General features: G+C 47.8%; 1 protein-coding gene across 2 annotated transcripts in view; it reads right to left on the bottom strand.

The window, feature by feature from the left end:
* The window catches only part of LOC137562488 (beta-1,3-galactosyltransferase 5-like), a 72,731-nt gene extending 54,385 nt beyond the window's left edge, over nucleotides 1–18,346 (bottom strand). Inside the window, exon 1 of one of the 2 annotated variants that reach the window (XM_068273873.1) lies at nucleotides 18,273–18,346. Coding sequence is in view for 1 of the 2 variants with exons in the window: in XM_068273872.1 (XP_068129973.1) it covers nucleotides 16,923–16,928 (6 nt within the window). In the remaining variant the exon portion in view is untranslated. Of the gene's footprint in view, nucleotides 1–16,922; nucleotides 17,009–18,272 lie in introns of those variants that run through there. The other variant, XM_068273872.1, reaches the window with a different exon arrangement.
* Nucleotides 18,347–20,550: the final 2,204 nt, after the last annotated feature.

The following is a 20,550-nucleotide window of genomic DNA, read 5'->3' as shown; positions in this document are numbered from 1 at the left end:
TAGGGGGAAGGGAAGAGTCACCTGGCTATCTATATTGGAGGGAGGGTCATAAGTCTATCTATCTGGAAGGGGGGTGGGTCATCTGGCTTTTTATACTAGAGGAAAGGGAGGGGAGGGGTCATTAGGATACTTATATTGGAGGGAAGGGTCAATGGGCTACCTATACTGAAGGAGGGGAGAGGGCGGCTCCTGACAGTGGCCTTGGGCAGTAAAGAGTACAACTCCGGCCCTGAGTCCAACAACAGATTTCAGGCACAATTGATTAAATCTTCCAAAAATAAGACATCGATTGCATCTAGGCATGTATTGGCCATACATGCTTAGATGGAATCGATGTCTTATTTTTGGCAGATCCCCAGTGTTTGTCTCTTAGGCCTTATTCACATTGCGTTCCGTCCGCGTTGGATTTTTTCCCCCCGATTCCTGGCACTTGGGAGGGCGATTCATTTTTGTGCTGATCGGTTTTCTAAGCATTTTTTTCCGAGCGGTTTTGTAATTAACTCGCTGACGCAAGTCAGGAAGTGAACTCTTTGACCCGGAAAAAAATAAATGCAATGTATTTATTAACAACGCGAGCTCAATCGCCTTATTTTCGTACACGTTCGCCGATTTTCCTATACCTTCCATCGAGGCGGAATCGCCCCGAAACCGCTTTCCTAGCCGCACCGCGCACGAATCGCGCTGATTTGAACCTTCTCATAGACAAAAGCATAAAGAAACAAAAAGGTGGATCTAGACCTCATATATTCTTATATGAACTTTATTCACGGACAGCACCAAACTGAATCCACCCGCGATCAGGGCCGATTTGGGCCAAGGCCACTTGGCCTTGGCCTAGGGCACCACAGAAGCAAGGGCACCCAAGCAGCAGGCTGTACTGGTGCAGCATTTGCAAGCTTGCAAATGCTGCAATGCAGGGAGATCAGGCGAGCGCCTGACCGCGGTACTCTGCTGCTAGATGCCTGTGCAGCAGCCACCTTGCTCTCTGTGCAGGTTTGCATTGTGGCCAGCGGCTATAGAATTGAGCAGCATTGGAGACGGAAAGGAAGAGGAAGCTTCTGCACTGGAGATGAGCGGAGAAATGACCGACACTGATGGCTGCTGCGGTGTGAGGGCGAGCTGGCTACCTATACTGAAAGGGGAAGGGGGGGGGAGGGATTAAGGGAGTTACCTGGCTATCTATACTGGAGGGGAAGGGGGAGGGGTCATCTGGCTACCTATACTGGAGGGAAAGGAGGAGGGGTCATCTGGCTACCTATACTGGAGGGAAAGGGGGAGGGGTCATCTGGCTACCTATACTGGAGAGAAAGGGGGAGGGGTCATCTGGCTACCTATACTGGAGAGAAAGGGGGAGGGGTCATCTGGCTACCTATACTGGAGAGAAAGTGGGAGGGGTCACCTGGCTACCTATACTGGAGAGAAAGGGGGAGGGGTCACCTGGCTACCTATACTGGAGAGAAAGGAGGGAGCGGTCTTCTGGCTACCTATACTGGGGAACAGGGGCGCCGCGAGGCATAAAGCGAACCAAGCGGTCGCTTGGGGCCTCACAATCTTAGGGGCCTCGGCGGCTCCGTGACGTCGGCGTGACGTCACTTTTTCCCCGCAGCCCCGCCGGGCTGGCAGAGCAGAGCAGGGCTACAGGAAGATGGCCGCCGCCGAAGCCCTGCTCTGGAGACTATGTCTCCAGTACAGGGCTTCGGGTGGCCATCTTCCCGACCCGTAGCCCTGCATGAATCAGCGCGGGAGATTGGAGGAGGAAGCCAGGGAGGGAGCTCCGTGGGAACTGCGCGCCTGAGAAGCCGGCCGGGAGAGGAGACCAGGGAGAGAAGACTTCTGCCAGTGCCAGCCTGCCAGGTGAGTAAATTCTTTTCTTTTTGCAGCCGCAGCCCTAATTGCGAATTTGCGATTGATTTCTGCTGAACTGTGCCCTAAATGCGTTTGATATCTGCTGAAAATGTGGCCCTAATTGCGATTGATTTCTGCTGAACTGTGCCCTAAATGCGTTTGATATCTGCTGAAAATGTGGCCCTAATTGCGATTGATTTCTGCTGAACTGTGCCCTAAATGCGTTTGATATCTGCTGAAAATGTGGCCCTAATTGCGATTGATTTCTGCTGAACTGTGCCCTAAATGCGTTTGATATCTGCTGAAAATGTGGCCCTAATTGCGATTGATTTCTGCTGAACTGTGCCCTAAATGCGTTTGATATCTGCTGAAAATGTGGCCCTAATTGCGATTGATTTCTGCTGAACTGTGCCCTAATTGCGTTTGATATCTGCTGAAAATGTGGCCCTAATTGCGATTGATTTCTGCTGAACTGTGCCCTGAATGCGTTTGATATCTGCTGAAAATGTGGCCCTAATTGCGATTGATTTCTGCTGAACTGTGCCCTAAATGCGTTTGATATCTGCTGAAAATGTGGCCCTAATTGCGATTGATTTCTGCTGAACTGTGCCCTAAATGCGTTTGATATCTGCTGAAAATGTGGCCCTAATTGCGATTGATTTCTGCTGAACTGTGCCCTAAATGCGTTTGATATCTGCTGAAAATGTGGCCCTAATTGCGATTGATTTCTGCTGAACTGTGCCCTAAATGCGTTTGATATCTGCTGAAAATGTGGCCCTAATTGCGATTGATTTCTGCTGAACTGTGCCCTAAATGCGTTTGATATCTGCTGAAAATGTGGCCCTAATTGCGATTGATTTCTGCTGAACTGTGCCCTAATTGCGTTTGATATCTGCTGAAAATGTGGCCCTAATTGCGATTGATTTCTGCTGAACTGTGCCCTAAATGCGTTTGATATCTGCTGAAAATGTGCCCTAATTGCGTTTGATTTCGGCTGAAAATGTGCCCTAATTGCGTTTGATTTCTGCTGAAAATGTGCCCTAATTGCGTTTGATTTCTGCTGAAATGTGGCCCAAATTGCGTTTTTATTTTCTGGTGTCTGGGGTAACTGTTGCTGCATTTATTATTTAATGGTCATAGTTGCCTATATTTGCTGTGCTACGGTTAAGCTTCGCCCATACAATGTCATGGCCGCGCGATCACCCCAACATCCATGTTTTAAACAGCCCCGCCCCAATCCGCCCTCCTGCTCCACCCACATGTCATGGCCACGCCCACTTATGCGGGATAGCCACACCCATTTTTCGCCGCGGCGCAGGATATGGCCTCTTGCTACAGTCCGCTTGGGGCCACAAAAACCTTAGCTGCACCCCTGCTGGGGAAGGGGGGTCGAGATATATCAGGCTATCTATACTAGAGGGAAGGGGGAGCGGTCATCTGGCTACCTATACTGGGGGGTTAACCAGGCTACCTATAATAGAGAGAAGGGGGAGGGGTCAACTCGCTACCTATACTGAAGGGGGGGCGGCTGGAGACAGTGGCCTTGGGCGGTGAAGAGTACAAATCCGGCCCTGCCCGCGATCCCTGCTGAGGAATCATGTGATTCCTCAGCGGGGATGGCGGGTGGATCGCGGGACGAAGACGTCCTTCCAGGGGAGGAGATCCCCCATCTGCTACACACGATACCGCGGAATCCGTCAAGAAATAACAGCGAGTACTAGCTGGACTTACAAGGCAGCTGCGTCGGTGGAAAACGGGGCATCCAATCCCAACTAGGTAGTCGCAGCCCGCCGGTATCCTCTTCGTGCTGCACACTAACTCAGCGCTTGGAAATTGAACGGTGTATACCTATAACTGTGTATACCTATAGCCTCCACCTTGCTATGCATGGCTCATAAACTCTGCTGAGGCTTCATCATACTTCCCAATTTTTTGAGAGGAGAAAGAGGGACATTTAAGCCACACCCCCAACACAACCCTGACCACGCCCTCGCCACACCCTTGTCACGCATACCATAAAGATTTCATAAGAAAAATACGTTGTTTTATAATTCAAACCACACTGGTCCTTTCTATCCTGGTTCACTTTCCTTCATATTTACATTTTAACCACTTAACGACCAGCTAACGCCGATAGGCGTCGGTGGGTCGTTAGTGGTATAGCATGGAAACGGCGGCTCGATGAGCGGCCTTTCCATGCCAGCTCACGGAGGCTGCCGATCGCGGCTCGCACACGTAATGTAAACACGCAGGGAAAAAATCCCCGCTGTTTACATCAATAAGTAGATTGGTGATCCCCGGCCAATCAGAGGCCGGGGATCACCAATCTACTTATTGATGTAAACAGCGGGGATTTTTTCCCTGCGTGTTTACATTACGTGTGCGAGCCGCGATCGGCAGCCTCCGTGAGCTGGCATGGAAAGGCCGCTCATCGATATAGGTAGCCAGATGACCCCTCCCACTTTCCCTCCAGTATAGGTAGCCAGATGACCCCTCCCCCTTTCCCTCCAGTATAGGTAGCCAGGTGACTCCCTTAATCCCTCCTCACCCCCTCCACCTTCAGTATAGGTAGCCAGCTCGCCTTCACACCGCAGCAGCCATCAGTGTCGGTCATTTCTCAGCTCATCTCCAGTGCAGAAGCTTCCTCTTCCCCTCTGTCTCCAATGCTGCCCAAATCCATAGCCACCGGCCACAATGCAAATGTGCACAGAGAGCAAGGTGGCCGCTGCACAGGCCGCTGGCAGCAGAGTACCGCGGTCAGGTACTCACCTGATCTCCCTGCATTACAGTATTTGCAAGCTTGCAAATTCTGCACCAGTTTAGCCTGCAGCTTTGGTGCCCTTGCTCCTGTGGTGCCCTAGGCTATGGCCTAGGTGGCCTTGGCTTACATCCGGCACTGTGTGCAGATGGATGTGTGGAGTCCAGTGTATGGATGTTTGTGGGAGGCAGGACAGTCCTATTGGACTGGTTTCTAAACTATTTTTTAATCAGTGTGTTCATTTGTATTCAGTTTGGTGCTGTCCGTGAATAAAGTTTTGTACTTTTGGAATAAATGAGGTCTAGATCCACCTTCTTTTTTTCCTTTATGATTTTGTAGTTAACTAGTTATAAATACAGAGGTGCTGCAGCACACACAAAAAAAAAAAAAACAGTGACAGGGGCTCTTGGTTACGCTTTAATGCGTTTAAGCTCACCAACTACGCCAAAGTGTCCCCTATCTGGTGAGTCCTACTCTAACCATACAATGCTAGTTTTTTTTTATCAGCAGTCTAGTGGGAACTAATCCAAAAACCCAAGAGTCAACTTAGGGCTCGTTTCCGCTGTAGCGGTGCGGAATCGCCTGGATTCCACCGCTGAAGAAATCGCATGCGGCTGCGTTTCCGCATGCAGATTTACCCGCGATTTCGCATGCGATTTCGCATGACAAGGAGCCATGCGAATTTAACCATGTCACTGCCTGTGTTAAGTTCCATTGGCTTTCATGCGAAATCGCATGCGAAATCGCGGGGAAATCCGCATGACAAATACATTCGCGGCGATTCGCCCGCATTCCTGCCGCACGCGAATCTGCATGACCCTGTCGTGCAGATTTTCCCCGCACCGAAAAACGCCGCCGCCGCCGCACACGTGGAAACAGCCCCATCCACTAACATTAAGTATGCGAATCCGTATGCAGTGCCCGCATGCGGATTCGCTATAGTGGAAACGTGCCCTAAATGGGAGAAAAGTAAATTAAGGGCTCGTTTCCACTGTTGCGGTGCGGAATCGCCTGGATTCCACCGCTGATAAAATAGCATGCGGATGCGATTTCCCATGCGTTTTTTGCCGCGAATTCGCATGCGAATTCGCATAGGTGAGGGTATATGCGATTTTAACCATGTCACTGCCTGTGTGAATTTACATCGTACCTATTTCGCGGCAAAAAACGCATGGGGAAAACGCATGCGATTTCCCTATTAAATACATTGCATGCGATTCGCATGCATTCCACTCTCAGGCGAAATCGTTGGCTCTTTTGTGCGTTTTTTCACCGCTGAAAAAAACGCACATCACCAACGCAACAGTGGAAACAGGCCCATCCACTTGCATACCATGTGCGAATCCGCATGCGTTGGACGCATGCGGATTCGCGATAGTGGAAACGAGCCCTAAAAGCACCTCACCTTTCACTAGCTACCAAATGAACTCTCTGAACATGTGCTATCCGCTCTTTTCCACGAACTGTTGAGCTGTGTGCTCAGCAAGCAGTTACCAGGCAGCAACAAGCAGTTACCAGGCAGCAACAAGCAGTTACCAGGCAGCAACAAGCAGTTACCAGGCAGCAACAAGCAGTTACTACCAGGCAGCAACAAGCAGTTACTACCAGGCAGCAGTGAGCAGTTACTACCAGGCAGCAGTGAGCAGTTTTAAGAGTTTGAGAGGCATTTCACTGCCTATCAGCAGTCTGTGGAAAAGAGGCCTTAAGCATATAAATGAGTGCATTGCACATGTTCAGAGAGTTCATTTGGTAGCTAGTGAAAGGTGAGGTGTTTTTAATTTCCTTTTCTCCCATTTAGTTGACTCTTATGTTTTTGGATTAATTCCCACTAGACTGCTGCTAAAAAAAACTAGCATTGTATGGTTAGAGTAGGACTCACCAGATTGGGGACACTTTGGCGCAGTTGGTGAGCGTAAGCGCGTTAAAGCGTAACCAAGAGCCCCTGTCACTGTTTTCCTGTTGTGTGCTGCAGCCCCTCTGTATTTATATATTTCTTGATGAGATTGGGGATCTCCATTGCTGCGTGCGTGCTTTGCAAAAAATTGCATTCAAGTTGGTTTGTGCTGCTCACCCCTTGGGATTTATGTTAGCTAGTTGTAGACCCAGCGAATATACACAACAGCTAGAGGTGTCTGGAATTCAATCACCCAGTCGGTTGGTGTATAACTAAATCCTTGTGAGGACTGTCTTTATTTTTTGTTTTGAAAAACCGCACGCAGCTGAAAAAACCCAGAACGCCTGCAGTGTGAGCCCTTAACTGAGAAGGATATGAATTTTTCCTTTTAAAATAATACCAGTTACCTGACTCTCCTGCTGATCACTTTTAGCCACAGCCCCTGAACAAGCATGCATAGCAGGTACTCTGACTGAAGTCAGACTGGATTAGCTGCATGCTTGTTTCAGGTGTGTGATTCAGCTAGAGATGAGCGTAATGACCTAATTACGAATTTCCGAAATTTCGTGAAATTACTACAATTACGATTTTAGCAGTAATCGAAATTTCGTAATTTTCGCAAATTACGCAAATTTTCGTAATTACGAAATTTAGTATTTTAAAGTTTGCAAAGGTTTCTATCCCTCTAGATGCCTAAAATGAATGAATAACCAACCAACCAACCTCCTCTCTCTCTCTCTCTCTCTCTCTCTCTCTCTCTCTCTCTCTCTCTCTCTCTCTCTCTCTCTCTCTCTCTCTCTCTCCAGAGATTTGTAGTATTTCAAAACCATACTCACATTCATGACATGTCCAGGGATCAAACCCAGGCCAACCACATGGAAGACAGCTATGCTCACCACCATACCACCAAACACACACTAAATAGACTGCTAACCTAAATCTTACTTGTAGACAGTCATATGAGACACATGCTGGGTGCAGGGCTTTGTGATTGGACCATGCGATAGAGTGAGGTGCAAAAATGAAATCATGCCTAGCAGAGGATGGTTTCACAGTGCTAAATGCTAGGCTGGCTGTGGTGCAATTGGTTAGTGTGTCTGGCTGGTAACAGCAAGGTTACAGGTTCAATTCCATCCAGGCATGTCTTTTCCTTTTGCGTTCAACAGTTGTCCAAACAGAGCCAACAGAGCCCCAGATAGCCATGTAGAGTTAGGTCACAGCTAGCCTGGCTGTGGTGCAATTGGTTAGTGTGTCTGGCTGGTAACAGCAAGGTTACAGGTTTGATTCCATCCAGGCATGTCTTTTCCTTTTGCGTGCGCGCGCTGCGCCATTGAACCCCATGGGGTATTTTGCGTGCGTAAAACTTTACGCATGCAAAACTTTGTGCTCGGTGTTTGGACAACTGTTGAACTCAAAAGGAAAAGACATGCCTGGATGGAATCGAACCTGTAACCTTGCTGTTACCAGCCAGACACACTAACCAATTGCACCACAGCCAGGCTAGCTGTGACCTAACTCTACATGGCTATCTGGGGCTCTGTTGGCTCTGTTTGGACAACTGTTGAACGCAAAAGGAAAAGACATGCCTGGATGGAATCGAACCTGTAACCTTGCTGTTACCAGCCAGACACACTAACCAATTGCACCACAGCCAGGCTAGCTGTGACCTAACTCTACATGGCTATCTGGGGCTCTGTTGGCTCTGTTTGGACAACTGTTGAACGCAAAAGGAAAAGACATGCCTGGATGGAATCGAACCTGTAACCTTGCTGTTGCCAGCCAGACGCACTAACCAATTGCACCACAGCCAGCCTAGCATTTAGCATTGTGAAACCATCCTCTGCTAGGCATGATTTCATTTTTGCACCTCACTCTATCGCATGGTCCATGGTCCAATCACAAAGCCCTGCACCCAGCATGTGTCTCATATGACTGTCTACAAGTAAGATTTAGGTTAGCAGTCTATTTAGTGTGTGTTTGGTGGTATGGTGGTGAGCATAGCTGTCTTCCATGTGGTTGGCCTGGGTTTGATCCCTGGACATGTCATGAATGTGAGTATGGTTTTGAAATACTACAAATCTCTGGAGAGAGAGAGAGAGAGGGAGGAGGAGGAGGAGGGCGAGGGCTATTCATTTTAGGCATCTAGAGGGATAGAAACCCTTACAAACTTGAAAAAGTAAAATTTCGGTTGGAGACACGAAATTCGTCATTACGGGAGTGAAATTTCGATTACGAAATTGTAAATTACGATTTGAAAATTAATTACGAAATTACGAATTTGGGTCGTAATGTTAAATTTCGCATTCGTAATAAAAGCAGTTCGAAATTTCGAAAATTTCGGCTCATCTCTAGATTCAGCCACAGAGATCAGCAGGACTGCCAGGCAACTGGTATTGTTTAATAGGAAACTTCCATATTCCTCTCAGTTAAGGTTCCCCTTAAAGGAGTCATCAGGGAAAATGAATCAAATAAGTGCTACTTACCGGGGGCTTCCTCCAGCCCCATGTTTCCAGCATGTCCCTCGACGCAGCTCTGCAATCAGCCGTTCTCCGCAGCTCCGTCCCGGTCCCCGGTGATGACGTCAGAGCGACCTCCATGTCGGCCTGTACTGCGCCTGCGCGAGAGGTGCTGTCAATCACTGCCATGTGGGCTGGAGCAGACTGCGCAGGCGCAGAACTACTACCACCTGCGCAGTTCGCTCTGGCCCCCTTGGCGGTGATTGACAACACCACTTGTGCAGGCGCAGTACAGGCCGACCTGGAGGTCACCCTGACGTCATTACCGGGGACCGGGACGGAGCTGCGGCGAACAGCTGCGGCGAGGGACGTGCTGGGACCATGGGGCTGGAGGAATCCCCTGGTAAGTAGCACTTATATTATTAATTTTTCCCCTGATGACTCCTTTAAGCCTGGTACACACTTTCAATTTTGATTGGCCGAAGATTGGCCAATTTTACCACTTCCATGTAGTGGCTGGATAGAGTATTGGGGCTCTGACACAGGATACCTGGGTTTGAATCTCAGCTCTTCCTGTTCAGTAAGCCAGCACCTATTCAGTAAGGAATACTTGGGCAAGATTTCCTAAAACTGCTACTGCCTTTAGAGCACGTCCTAGTGGCTGCAGCTCTGGCGCTTTGAGTCCGCCAGGAGAAAAGTGCGATATAAATATTATTTGTCTTGTTTGAGGGTCATCAGGTTTTGAATACTATGAGCAGATTGCGTAGGTAGGCTCTCATGCTACATGGAAGTGGTGAAACTGGTCAGTGATGAGCAGTTGGGAAACAGCCTTTTGTTGTTTATCCATAAACCCAAAACTCAAGAGTCAAGAATGTAAGGTTAGGTTCTTCAGCAGGTGGTATTTGACACGGGACAGGCTGAGCAGGATATTCCTCAATGCTTCATCTTTGGGCTGGAGATGCGGATGAAACTGGTCAGTGGTGAGCTGATGGGAAAGAGCCTTTTGTCTATTTAGAAATCCCCAATGGCATCTAAAAGTCAAGAATGTAATTATAGGGTTCTTCTGCAGGTGGAATTTGACACCAGACAGGCTAAGCAGGATATTCCCTAATGCTTCACCTTTACCCTTCGAGGAGGATTGGTCGATTGACAATGAGAAAAAAACAAAAGAAGGATTGGAGTCCAATATGGTGCAGTGTGTGACCGGAGAGGTGATTAGAGAAATGGAAAAACAGGGTGCTTGCAAACCAGGGTTACAATGTTGCAACCACTTTCTGCGCATGTGGGGAAAAGACATCCTGTACTCGGGCTGTTGAGGAAGACTCAATCTCTTGGTGGTCGCTCCCACTAAAAACAAATCAGCGCCAAAGACCCTTCCCCCAAAGAAGGGTTGTGAATGTATGGGAATACTGCATGAGAGGCGCCCAGAGGACAGGGCCAGGACAATGTCCTTCAGGCAGGGCTGGTTCAAGTAACAATTAGCCCCTAGGGCGAAATTAGCCTGGGGGCCCCCAACAGACACCCCCCAACCAGAAAGCATCATTAGAGGCCCTTTGTTGCAGCCAAATTTCCCTCCTGGGCCCCTGAGCTGGCTGCTAACCCTCCCCCCAATCACCTCCCAACTTAACAGACTCTGCAGAGTCCCTGGGGAGCAACAGTTAAGATGGGGGAGGGACACCTTGGAGGGCCCCTACAGGCTCTGGGGCCCTGGGGCAATTGTCCATTTTTTCCTATGGTAGCTCCGGCCCTGCCTTCAGGACCAGAGGCTGTAAAGGTAGCCATGTCCCTTCCAGTATAGATGGCCAGATTCCCCCATGGGTAGCCAGATTTGCCCTCTGGAAGGGCTTGCTCACACTATGAGATTTTGCCCTTTTTTAAGCGCTAAGCACTAGTGCAATGGTGGTTAATGTGAGTGTTCTAACATAAGCAATGCACTTGCTATTGTGCCGCAAACACGGCTCTTGCACCATTTTCTGAGCGTTTGTGTTCAATAGAAAGTATAGGGAAAACGCAAAGCACTTGAAAATCGATTTGAATTGCGATTTCCGAGTGCTTTAATGAATAAACACATTGGGCTTGATTCACAAAGCGGTGCTAACCTACTTAGCACGTCTAAAGTCTTTAGATGCGCTAACCAGGGTGCTAAGTAGGTTAGCACCGGATTTCTCAATCAGATCGTGCGCTAACTTTGCGCGCATAAAGTTTTACGCGCGCTAAGTCCCATAGGCTTTAATGGGCACTTCGCGCGGTGCGCCCTGCGCTCTGTGCAGTACGCGCGTAAAGTTTTATGCGCGAAAAGCTTGTTTAGACGTGCTAAGGGGGTTTTCACAGGAGTGCTAACAGTTAGCACCGCTTTGTGAATCAAGCCCATTGTATTTATTCATTTCCGGGTCAAAGAGTTCAAAGACGTCAGTCAGGAAGTGAAAAAAAAATTAATCGCTGAGCAAAAAAATCGCTTAGAAAAGTGCTCACCAAATCGCCAGCGCTTACGATAGCACTGGCGATTTATAATGTGAACACAGCCTCAAGTAGCCAGAACCTCACCCCTCCCTTCCTCAGAGTAAGCAATCTGATCCTAACCCCCCAGTATAGGTAGCCAGATTATCCCCCTTGGTATAGGTAGCCAGATTAGCCCCCCTTGGTATAGGTAGCCTGATTAGCCCCGTGGTATAGGTAGTCCGATTAGCCCCCCTTGGTATAGGTAGCCAGATTAGCCCCCCTTTCTTATAGGTAGCTCGATTATCCCCCCTTGGTATAGGCAGCCCGATTAGCCCCAATTGGTATAGGCAGCCCGATTAGCCCCAATTGGTATAGGCAGCCCGATAATCCCCCCTTGGTATAGGCAGTCCGATTAGCCCCCCTTGGTATAGGCAGTCCGATTAGCCCCCCTTGGTATAGGCAGTCCGATTAGCCCCCCTTGGTATAGGTAGCCCGATTAGCCCCCCTTGGTATAGGTAGCCCGATTAGCCCCCCTTGGTATAGGTAGCCCGATTAGCCCCCTTGGTATAGGTAGCCTGATTGCCCCCCCCCCCCCCCCCCTTGGTATAGGTAGCCTGATTAGCCCCCTTGGTATAGGTAGCCTGATTAGCCCCCTTGGTATAGGTAGCCTGATTAGCCCCCCTTGGTATAGGTAGCCTGATTAGCCCCCCTTGGTATAGGTAGCCTGATTAGCCCCCCTTGGTATAGGTAGCCTGATTAGCCCCCCTTGGTATAGGTAGCCTGATTAGCCCCCCTTGGTATAGGTAGCCTGATTAGCCCCCCTTGGTATAGGTAGCCCGATTAGCCCCCTTGGTATAGGTAGCCTGATTGCCCCCCCCCCCCCTTGGTATAGGTAGCCTGATTAGCCCCCTTGGTATAGGTAGCCTGATTAGCCCCCTTGGTACAGGTAGCCTGATTAGCCCCCTTGGTACAGGTAGCCTGATTAGCCCCCTTGGTATAGGTAGCCTGATTAGCCCCCCTTGGTATAGGTAGCCTGATTAGCCCCCCTTGGTATAGGTAGCCTGATTAGCCCCCCTTGGTATAGGTAGCCTGATTAGCCCCCCTTGGTATAGGTAGCCTGATTAGCCCCCCTTGGTATAGGTAGCCTGATTAGCCCCCCTTGGTATAGGTAGCCTGATTAGCCCCCCTTGGTATAGGTAGCCCGATTAGCCCCCTTGGTATAGGTAGCCTGATTGCCCCCCCCCCCCCTTGGTATAGGTAGCCTGATTAGCCCCCTTGGTATAGGTAGCCTGATTAGCCCCCTTGGTATAGGTAGCCTGATTAGCCCCCTTGGTATAGGTAGCCCGATTAGCCCCCTTGGTATAGGTAGCCTGATTGCCCCCCCCCCCCCCTTGGTATAGGTAGCCTGATTAGCCCCCTTGGTATAGGTAGCCCGATTAGCCCCCTTGGTATAGGTAGCCTGATTGCCCCCCCCCCCCCCTTGGTATAGGTAGCCTGATTAGCCCCCTTGGTACAGGTAGCCTGATTAGCCCCCTTGGTATAGGTAGCCTGATTAGCCCCCTTGGTATAGCAGAAAGAAATAAGAAAAGGAGAAAAATGGAAGTGACTACAAGCCAGATAACTAGAGATTAAGGTGTTCGGGGCCCTGGGGTGCCTCCCACCCCAGCCGTCACACACTGAATACTATTGTATTCAGTGTGTGACGGCTGGGGTGGGAGGGATAGAGGAGGGGCGCACTTTGGTGTCTCAGCCTTGGGTGCTGGAGGACCTTGTCCCGGCTCTGCTCGGTACATGCAAATAAATGCATAAACATAGTGTGACACTGTTTAACAAAGTTTGTATTAACACCACCAGCTAGCCTCCACCAGCACCAGTGAGAGCCTATTGTTAGCTACACACCCAGTGTGCTTGCAAACGACTTCCAACCTGACCTCACCTGATGTCAGTGCTGACCCTTCCACAGAGCAGCTTCAGCATTTTTGTATATATTCAATGGTGGCGTCTCTGTTCAAATTAGGGCTACCTAGAAACTAAACAGGCCTCGACATAGTGTTACTCCGTCTTTATTTATTAATATAAAAGTTAAAATTGTGCACTCACAAATTCCAAGTTAATATGCATATAAAAAAAGTCTCTCCTCCTGGATTAGCGTCTCACTCGCTCCGTAGGACCCGGGCTTCTAGGTAGGCCTAATTTGAATTGAGATGCCACCATTGAATATATATCAAAACGCTGAAGCTGGTCTGTAAAAAGCGGAGCCGTGCTTTTCAGCGCTGCTAGCTTTGGGCGCAGCCGGCGCCACCATAGACTGTAATAGGAATCAGTCTATTGCAGCGCTCAGTGAGTAACGTCGGCGGCGTCAGAAGACGGAGCCGAGGTTGCTTAAAAAAAAACCACAATAATTCGGCCTCCAGCAATCGCTGGAAGCCAAATTATATCATTCCCCCACCATCAATGGCGGCCTGGAGGGGGAAATAGTTAAATTAACACGGCCGGGACTTGTGCAGCAGCAGGATAAGCCACATACCGGCTGTATCCTGCGCCCAAGTCTACCAGCGCCGATTTTGAATGTACTCTGTAGAAGGGTCAGCACTGACATCAGGTGAGGTCAGGTTGGAAGTCGTTTGCAAGCACACTGAGTGTGTAGCTAACAATAGGCTCTCACTGGTGCTGGTGGAGGCTAGCTGGTGGTGTTAATACAAACTTTGTTAAAACAGAGTCACACTATGTTTATGCATTTATTTGCATGTACCGAGCATTGAAGAAATTGGGGAGAGTCAAGCAATCCTAGGATCATACTGACTAGTGTCACAAACGCATCTGCCGATCGAAATTGGCTGGCCACAGCATCTGGTGAGCGCATAGTTTTATGGAATTTTAATGAAGATATCGTGTGTGAAGATTTTAAGGAGGGACTATATATGGAACTGTTTATATTGCGCTGAGATGGGACTTTAACTAAAGATCTTTTGCATATATGTATAAATATTTCTTTCTGGATGTAACTGTTGCATTTTAAAATGGGTTGGTGTATTTATGCTAGTAACTGCTGTTGCAGGCTCTTGAGCGCTATACAATTATTGACTTAGATACACTGGGCTCGATTCACAAAGCGGTGCTAACCCAGTTAGAGACTTTAGGCATGATAACCATTGCACCACTCTGGTGAAAAGCCAGTTTAGGTGTGATAAGTTTAGGTATGATAAGTTTAGGTGTGATAAGTTTAGGCATGATAAGTTTAGATAAGTTTAGATCGCTTGCAAAGTCCCGCACGCAAAGCAGCGCCATTAAACTTTATACGAAGTGCACCAGACTTTGCTAGCATAAAACTTTTGATCAGCTGTGCACTGCGGTGCTAACCCAGTTGGCGCTTAAACTTATCACGTCTAAACTTATCACGCCTAAACTTATCACGCCTAAACTTATCATGCCTAAACTTATCATGCCTAAACTTATCATGCCTAAACTGAGTTTAGGCATGATAAAGGGCTTTTCACCAGCGTGCTGTTAGCACCGCTTTGTGAATCAGGCCCCCTGTCTGGTAGTTAGCGATCCAGCTATTTTTTTGGCATCTCTTTTGTCAGGCATTTAGCTTGTTTTATGCAGTTTAGAGAACTTTATGGGACAGAGGAGCGCACGGTGAAATAATCTATTTGCTCCTAAAAATGCTGCATGTTCTGCAATTGCGATTTCTTTAATCGCAATCACTCTAGTGGAATCAGTCCCATCCATTTACATTGGCAGAGTGCTAGGGATCGAAAACGCTCCCTGAACGCTCTTGTGGGTTCCAGGCCTCACTAGTGTTTTGTGTAAGCGCTTTGCAGGCGATCGCAATTGCGATTTTTCAGCATTTAAGGTAATGATTTCTAAAGAGTGTCTGATATCGATTAGGGATTTGCAATTTGGTGGATTCAAATGCACTGTGGTTCTGGGTATTTCCAGCGCTGTAAAAAAATCACATGCAAATCGCTTACATTGGCGATTTATACTCGCTGTCGCTGCTGTCCCTGCGCTCCTATACTTTGCATTGAAGAAAAAGCGCTCACAAAATCCTGCATGTCCTGAGATTGCTATTTTTAAAAATCATAATCGCTCCTCCATACACTTTCATTAGCAAAGCATTTCTAAAAATCGCCGGCGAAAATATATATCAGCCATTAGTTCTGCGCGTCACCAGGAAAGGAAAGACTGAATAACAGTATGCTTGATGCTTTTTTCTTTTTTTTTCTTCAATTTTTTTGTCTTTTACATTTTCGCTAACAGTAATTTGTGAAAGCATTTGCTTTGGGGTAAATGTACATTTGACACAGCTGCATTTGGCGCCAGTGCTGAGAGTCAGCGAAAGGATTACCGATCTTCAGGAGATCCAGGCACATATTGTCATGGCGTTATCACTTTGTCCCCATCAATTGTCTAAAGGTGCGTACACACAATCAATTTTGATTGTCCCATGATTAGCCCATTGTACCACTACCCATGTAGTATGAAATCTAACCTTTAAAATCGGATTAGGATTATCGTATTCTCAAGACTGGTAAACACTTATTGGCCAATCACTGACCAATTTTACTACCTCTATGTAATATGAGAGCTTACTTACATTATTAATATTATTTATAAAGCGACAACATATTACGCAGCGCTGGACAATATATAGCGATACATACAATGTAAACAAGGGGTGACAGACAGAGAGGCAGCGCACGGCTATACAACATAGCACAAGGTTATGCATGACCGCTTACACAATCTGCTTATAAATATTCAATATCGCAAGGGCAGGCCTCTCTCCCCCTTTTGTGTCTTGGAAATCATTATACATTTTATTAATTGCGAATATGAAGAGAAAAAAGCACTTGCATGAAATGCAGCAGGGGTGGATACAGCCACACTGGGCTTACCTGCAGCGTGCTCCAATGGTAGTCCACAATTTCAAATCAGAAGAGAGGAAAGAGATGGACACAGCTGCTAAAATACCCTTTATTGTACCCCAACACTAGCCTCCTAATCTGCACTAAGGGCTGTTTCAGACTTTAAGTCAAAAGGAAATGCGATTTTTTTTTCTGATATTTCGCTGCAATTTTTTGCGAACATTCACCAAGTGCTACATGCAGAGCTTCTGTGATTGCAAATACTGCAGTGTGAATGCTCCCATAAGGACTTTTGGCGACCGATACATCCTTTGGACCCTGGCATCAGTTTTGCTACTGCCAAAACCCAGTGACCAAACCTGACCGTGCTGTACCCAACCCCTAAGCAAAAATGCCAATATTTTTTTTTTTTCCACATACATTTTCGCAGAAATAATGTGAAATTCGACTTTCGAGTTAAAATGCCATCAAAATTTCGTTTTGAAATCAATTTGTGATTTTCACATTTTTGCGGATTTTTCACTTTTCACTCAATAAAATGTATTTTCGCAAATATTTTTTCTCGAAATCAAAAATAGCATTTTTGATGCGAAAGTGACGAATGGCAAAAATTCACAGGCAACACTACCCCCTGACCAGCTTTCGTGAGCACAACTTACCTTCATCCAATACAAGAGCACACAAACGTACTGGATTAACCCATTAACTTCAATGAAGTATCAGAGCACATTCTACCGCTTAATCCTCTAACTTGCGCTTCTATCCTCAGAGTCTGAATCTCCAATATTGTTGCGTTGCCGAGTTGTGCAAGAATAATGTCCTTTCCTTTTTTTTTCTATTTCTGTCTTTGCTTCCTTAAAGGGAACCTAAACTGAAAAGGATATTGGTTTTTCCTTTGCAAATAAAACCAGTTGCCTGACTCTCCTGCTAATCCTGTGTCTAGTACTTTTAAGAAAAATAGAAAATCTTTATTGTAGATCAGTATACAGACATCAATCAACTCACAATTAAAAACTTGAGGATCCCAGGGGGGCCCCACCCACCCCTCATACGCCTCCAGTCCTACACTTCAATCACACCACCAATGTTGAAGCTTGCGCTACAGCACTTTAGGATTTAAGGCTGTTTGCCACTTTAAATACTCAATCCTTCGCAGGACATGACAGATGCTCTCATTCACAGAGTTAACCCACTTTTCTTGAAACATTTTTGGATGGGATTTCCAAGCCAGTTACTGAAGTAAAAATAACTAGTTCAAACCACAGTTCACTCCGTTATCAATAAGTTTTCCTCATATCCAGATTAAAAAAGTGTTCACTGATTGATGCATCTGTTTAAACAACATGTCCTTTGCGGGTTGAACATACAAGCAGCCAGCAAGACATATTGATTAGCCAGTTTCCATAGTTAGATTATAAGCGATCTATGGGGATCCTCAAGTTTTTAATCGTGAGTTGATTGCTGTGTACTGATCTACAATAAAGATTTTCTATTTTTCTGGATCTACTGGAGGCTTCTTCAAACTCTTTCTTCCCTTTTTTTGTTTAAGTCAAGTGCTTAAGTTTTGGGGCCCTTGCGAGTTGATATTGGTGGAGAGCTATTAATAAGCTCCCAGATCAACTGAGATCCTTTCTTGAGGACTGGTTTTCTAACACCAATCTCTAGTACTTTTAGCCACAGCCCCTGAACAAGCATGCAGATCAGGTGCTCTGAAGTCAGACTGGATTAGCTGCATGCTTGTTTCAGGTGTGTGATTCAGCCACTACTGCAGCCAGAAATCAGCAGGACTGCTAGGCAACTGGTATTGTTCAAAAGGAAACATCCATATCCCTCTCAGTTAAGATTCCCTTTAAAAAGCTGAGAAGAATATAGCCTCACTTTTTGCTGGGGTCCCAAAAATTGCAGCTATTTTCAAACTCTCCCCTGAATGAGCAGCAGATGATGAGTTGTCTAGCTGGATGGATGGCTGGAGGCAGAGAAGGCAGAATAGAGAGATGATCTGTGAGTACCTGGGAGGTGTAGAGGTCTAGCAGCCAGGGAGATCAGTGAGAAGAATGAGGTCCGTCCTGGGCAGCCTCTCCTCCTAGTTGTGTGACGGGGAAGTGGTTTGACAGTCACTGAATAGAATGATGTCACACCTTTGCCAAAGGCTGTGCCCTGCTCTCCTCACCTCCTGAGAGCAGCCACACTCCGCACACCACAAGGGCAGCTGATGAATGTCATCAAATACAAATCACCAGAAGCTCTTTAATGTCAATTAGTCAGGTGCAAATTGCTGCTTTGACACACACAGGTCGAAAGTGCAGCATGCAATAAAACAGCAAAAGCACAAGGCAAGGCCATGCTACATATCCTTAAAGAGAACCCGAGGTGGCCTTGTATTACGTAAGTGGGGCACAGAGGCTGGTTGGGCACACTAACACCAGCCTCTGTTGCCCCATCGTGTGTGTCAAAGACCCCCCTGCTCGCCGCTATACCCCCGCAGAGCTGGCGACACGCAGCGTGTCGCCAGCACAATGTTTACTCTAGCGAGGTCTGTCAGCGCCGCTCCGCCGCCTCCTCCGCATCGCTGCTACCCGCCCTCGTCCCTTCCCTCCCGCTGATTGGAGGGAAGGGACGAGGGCGGGTAGCGGCGATGCGGAGGAGGCGTGGGAGCGGCGCTGACAGACAGCGATAGAGTAAACATTCTGCTGGCGACGCGCTGCGTGTCGCCAGCACTGCGGGGAGTTTAGCGGCGAGCAGGGGGGTCTTTGACACACACGATGGGGCAACAGAGGCTGGTGTTAGTGTGCCCAACCAGCCTCTGTGCCCCACTTACGTAATACAAGGCCACCTCGGGTTCTCTTTAAAGAGAGTCTGAAGCGAGAATAGATCTCGCTTCAGACCTCATAGATAGCAGGGGCATGTGTGCCCCTGCTAAAACGCAGCTATCCCGCGGCTTAACGGGGGTCCCTGTCCCCCCAAATCCCCTCCGTAATGCGGGGGAGCGCTTCCTGGTTGGGGCAGGGCTAGCCGCCGCAGCCCTGCCCCACGCGCGTCTGTCAGCGCGTATCTCCGCCTCTCCCCCGCCCCTCTCAGTCTTCCTTCACTGAGAGGGGCGGGGGAGAGGCGGCGATGCGCCGCTGATAGACGCGACTGGAGGCAGGGCTGCAGCCGTTAGCCCTGCCTCCAGGAAGCAATAAATCACGACCAAATCTGCGACCAAGTGTCGCAGTGGTCGTTTTGGGGGTGAAGGGACCCCCGTTAAGCCGCGCTATAGCGCTATATGAGCTCTGAAGCGAGATTTATTCTCGCTTCAGAGTCTCTTTAAGCAGTGGCTGGAAGGTGTAATGGTTAAGGGCTCTGCCTCTGACACAGGAGACCAGGGTTCGAATCTTTCCTCTGTCTGTTAGTAAGGCAGCACCTATTCAGTAGGAAACCTTAGGCAAGTCTTCCTAACACTGCTACTGCCTATAGAGTGTGCCCTAGTGGCTGCAGCTCTGGTGCTTTGAGTCTGCCAGGAGAAAAGCATGATATAAATGTTATTTTTCTTTTGGACTGAGCATACATTGTACATGCTAGGCTAGCTTCAGCTAGAAGTGTTGGTGGTATAATGGATATGTTAGTTACCTACCATACACTGATACCTGGGTTCAATCCCCAGCTCTGGTGCTTTGAGTCTGCCAGGAGAAAAGCATGATATAAATGTTATTTTTCTTTTGGACTGAGCATAAATTGTACATGCTAGGCTAGCTTCAGCTAGAAGTGTTGGTGGTATAATGGATATGTTAGTTACCTACCATACACAGATACTGGGGTTCAATCCCCAGCCACGGTATGTTAGCTGGCTTTTGAAATACTGGAATTCCCTGGCAGATGAGACCCTCCTCCCTCCGGTAGGAGGGAATAGGGTGGAGGGTGGGACAGGTATTAGAACACTTGAAACATGTTTTCTAACATTATTCCAGCCAGTAGAAATGTTTTAAAATTTTGAAGTTCGCATCCCCATTGGAGTCTATTGCGGTTCGCGAACTTTTTCGCGAACTGAACTTTCCGCGGAGGTTCGCGAACCGAAAATCGGAGGTTTGCGACATCTCTAGCGATCAGACCCCACCAACAGAGAGCTCTGTCGGTGGGGGGAAAAGGGGGGGGGGATCACTCGTGTTCTGTGTTTTAGCCAAAATGTGCCTGGTCTTTAGGGGGGTATACCACTGTGGTCCTCAAGTGGTTAAACTTGGTTGATGATAAATACCGTTGTTAAAACAGACAGGAAATAATAATGAAAAGATATTAAAGTTAAAAATCGTT

The sequence above is a fragment of the Hyperolius riggenbachi genome, chromosome 3 (assembly GCF_040937935.1).
Source record: "Hyperolius riggenbachi isolate aHypRig1 chromosome 3, aHypRig1.pri, whole genome shotgun sequence".
Lineage (NCBI taxonomy): Eukaryota > Metazoa > Chordata > Amphibia > Anura > Hyperoliidae > Hyperolius > Hyperolius riggenbachi.
This window is presented reverse-complemented; position numbering and strand designations above follow the sequence as displayed.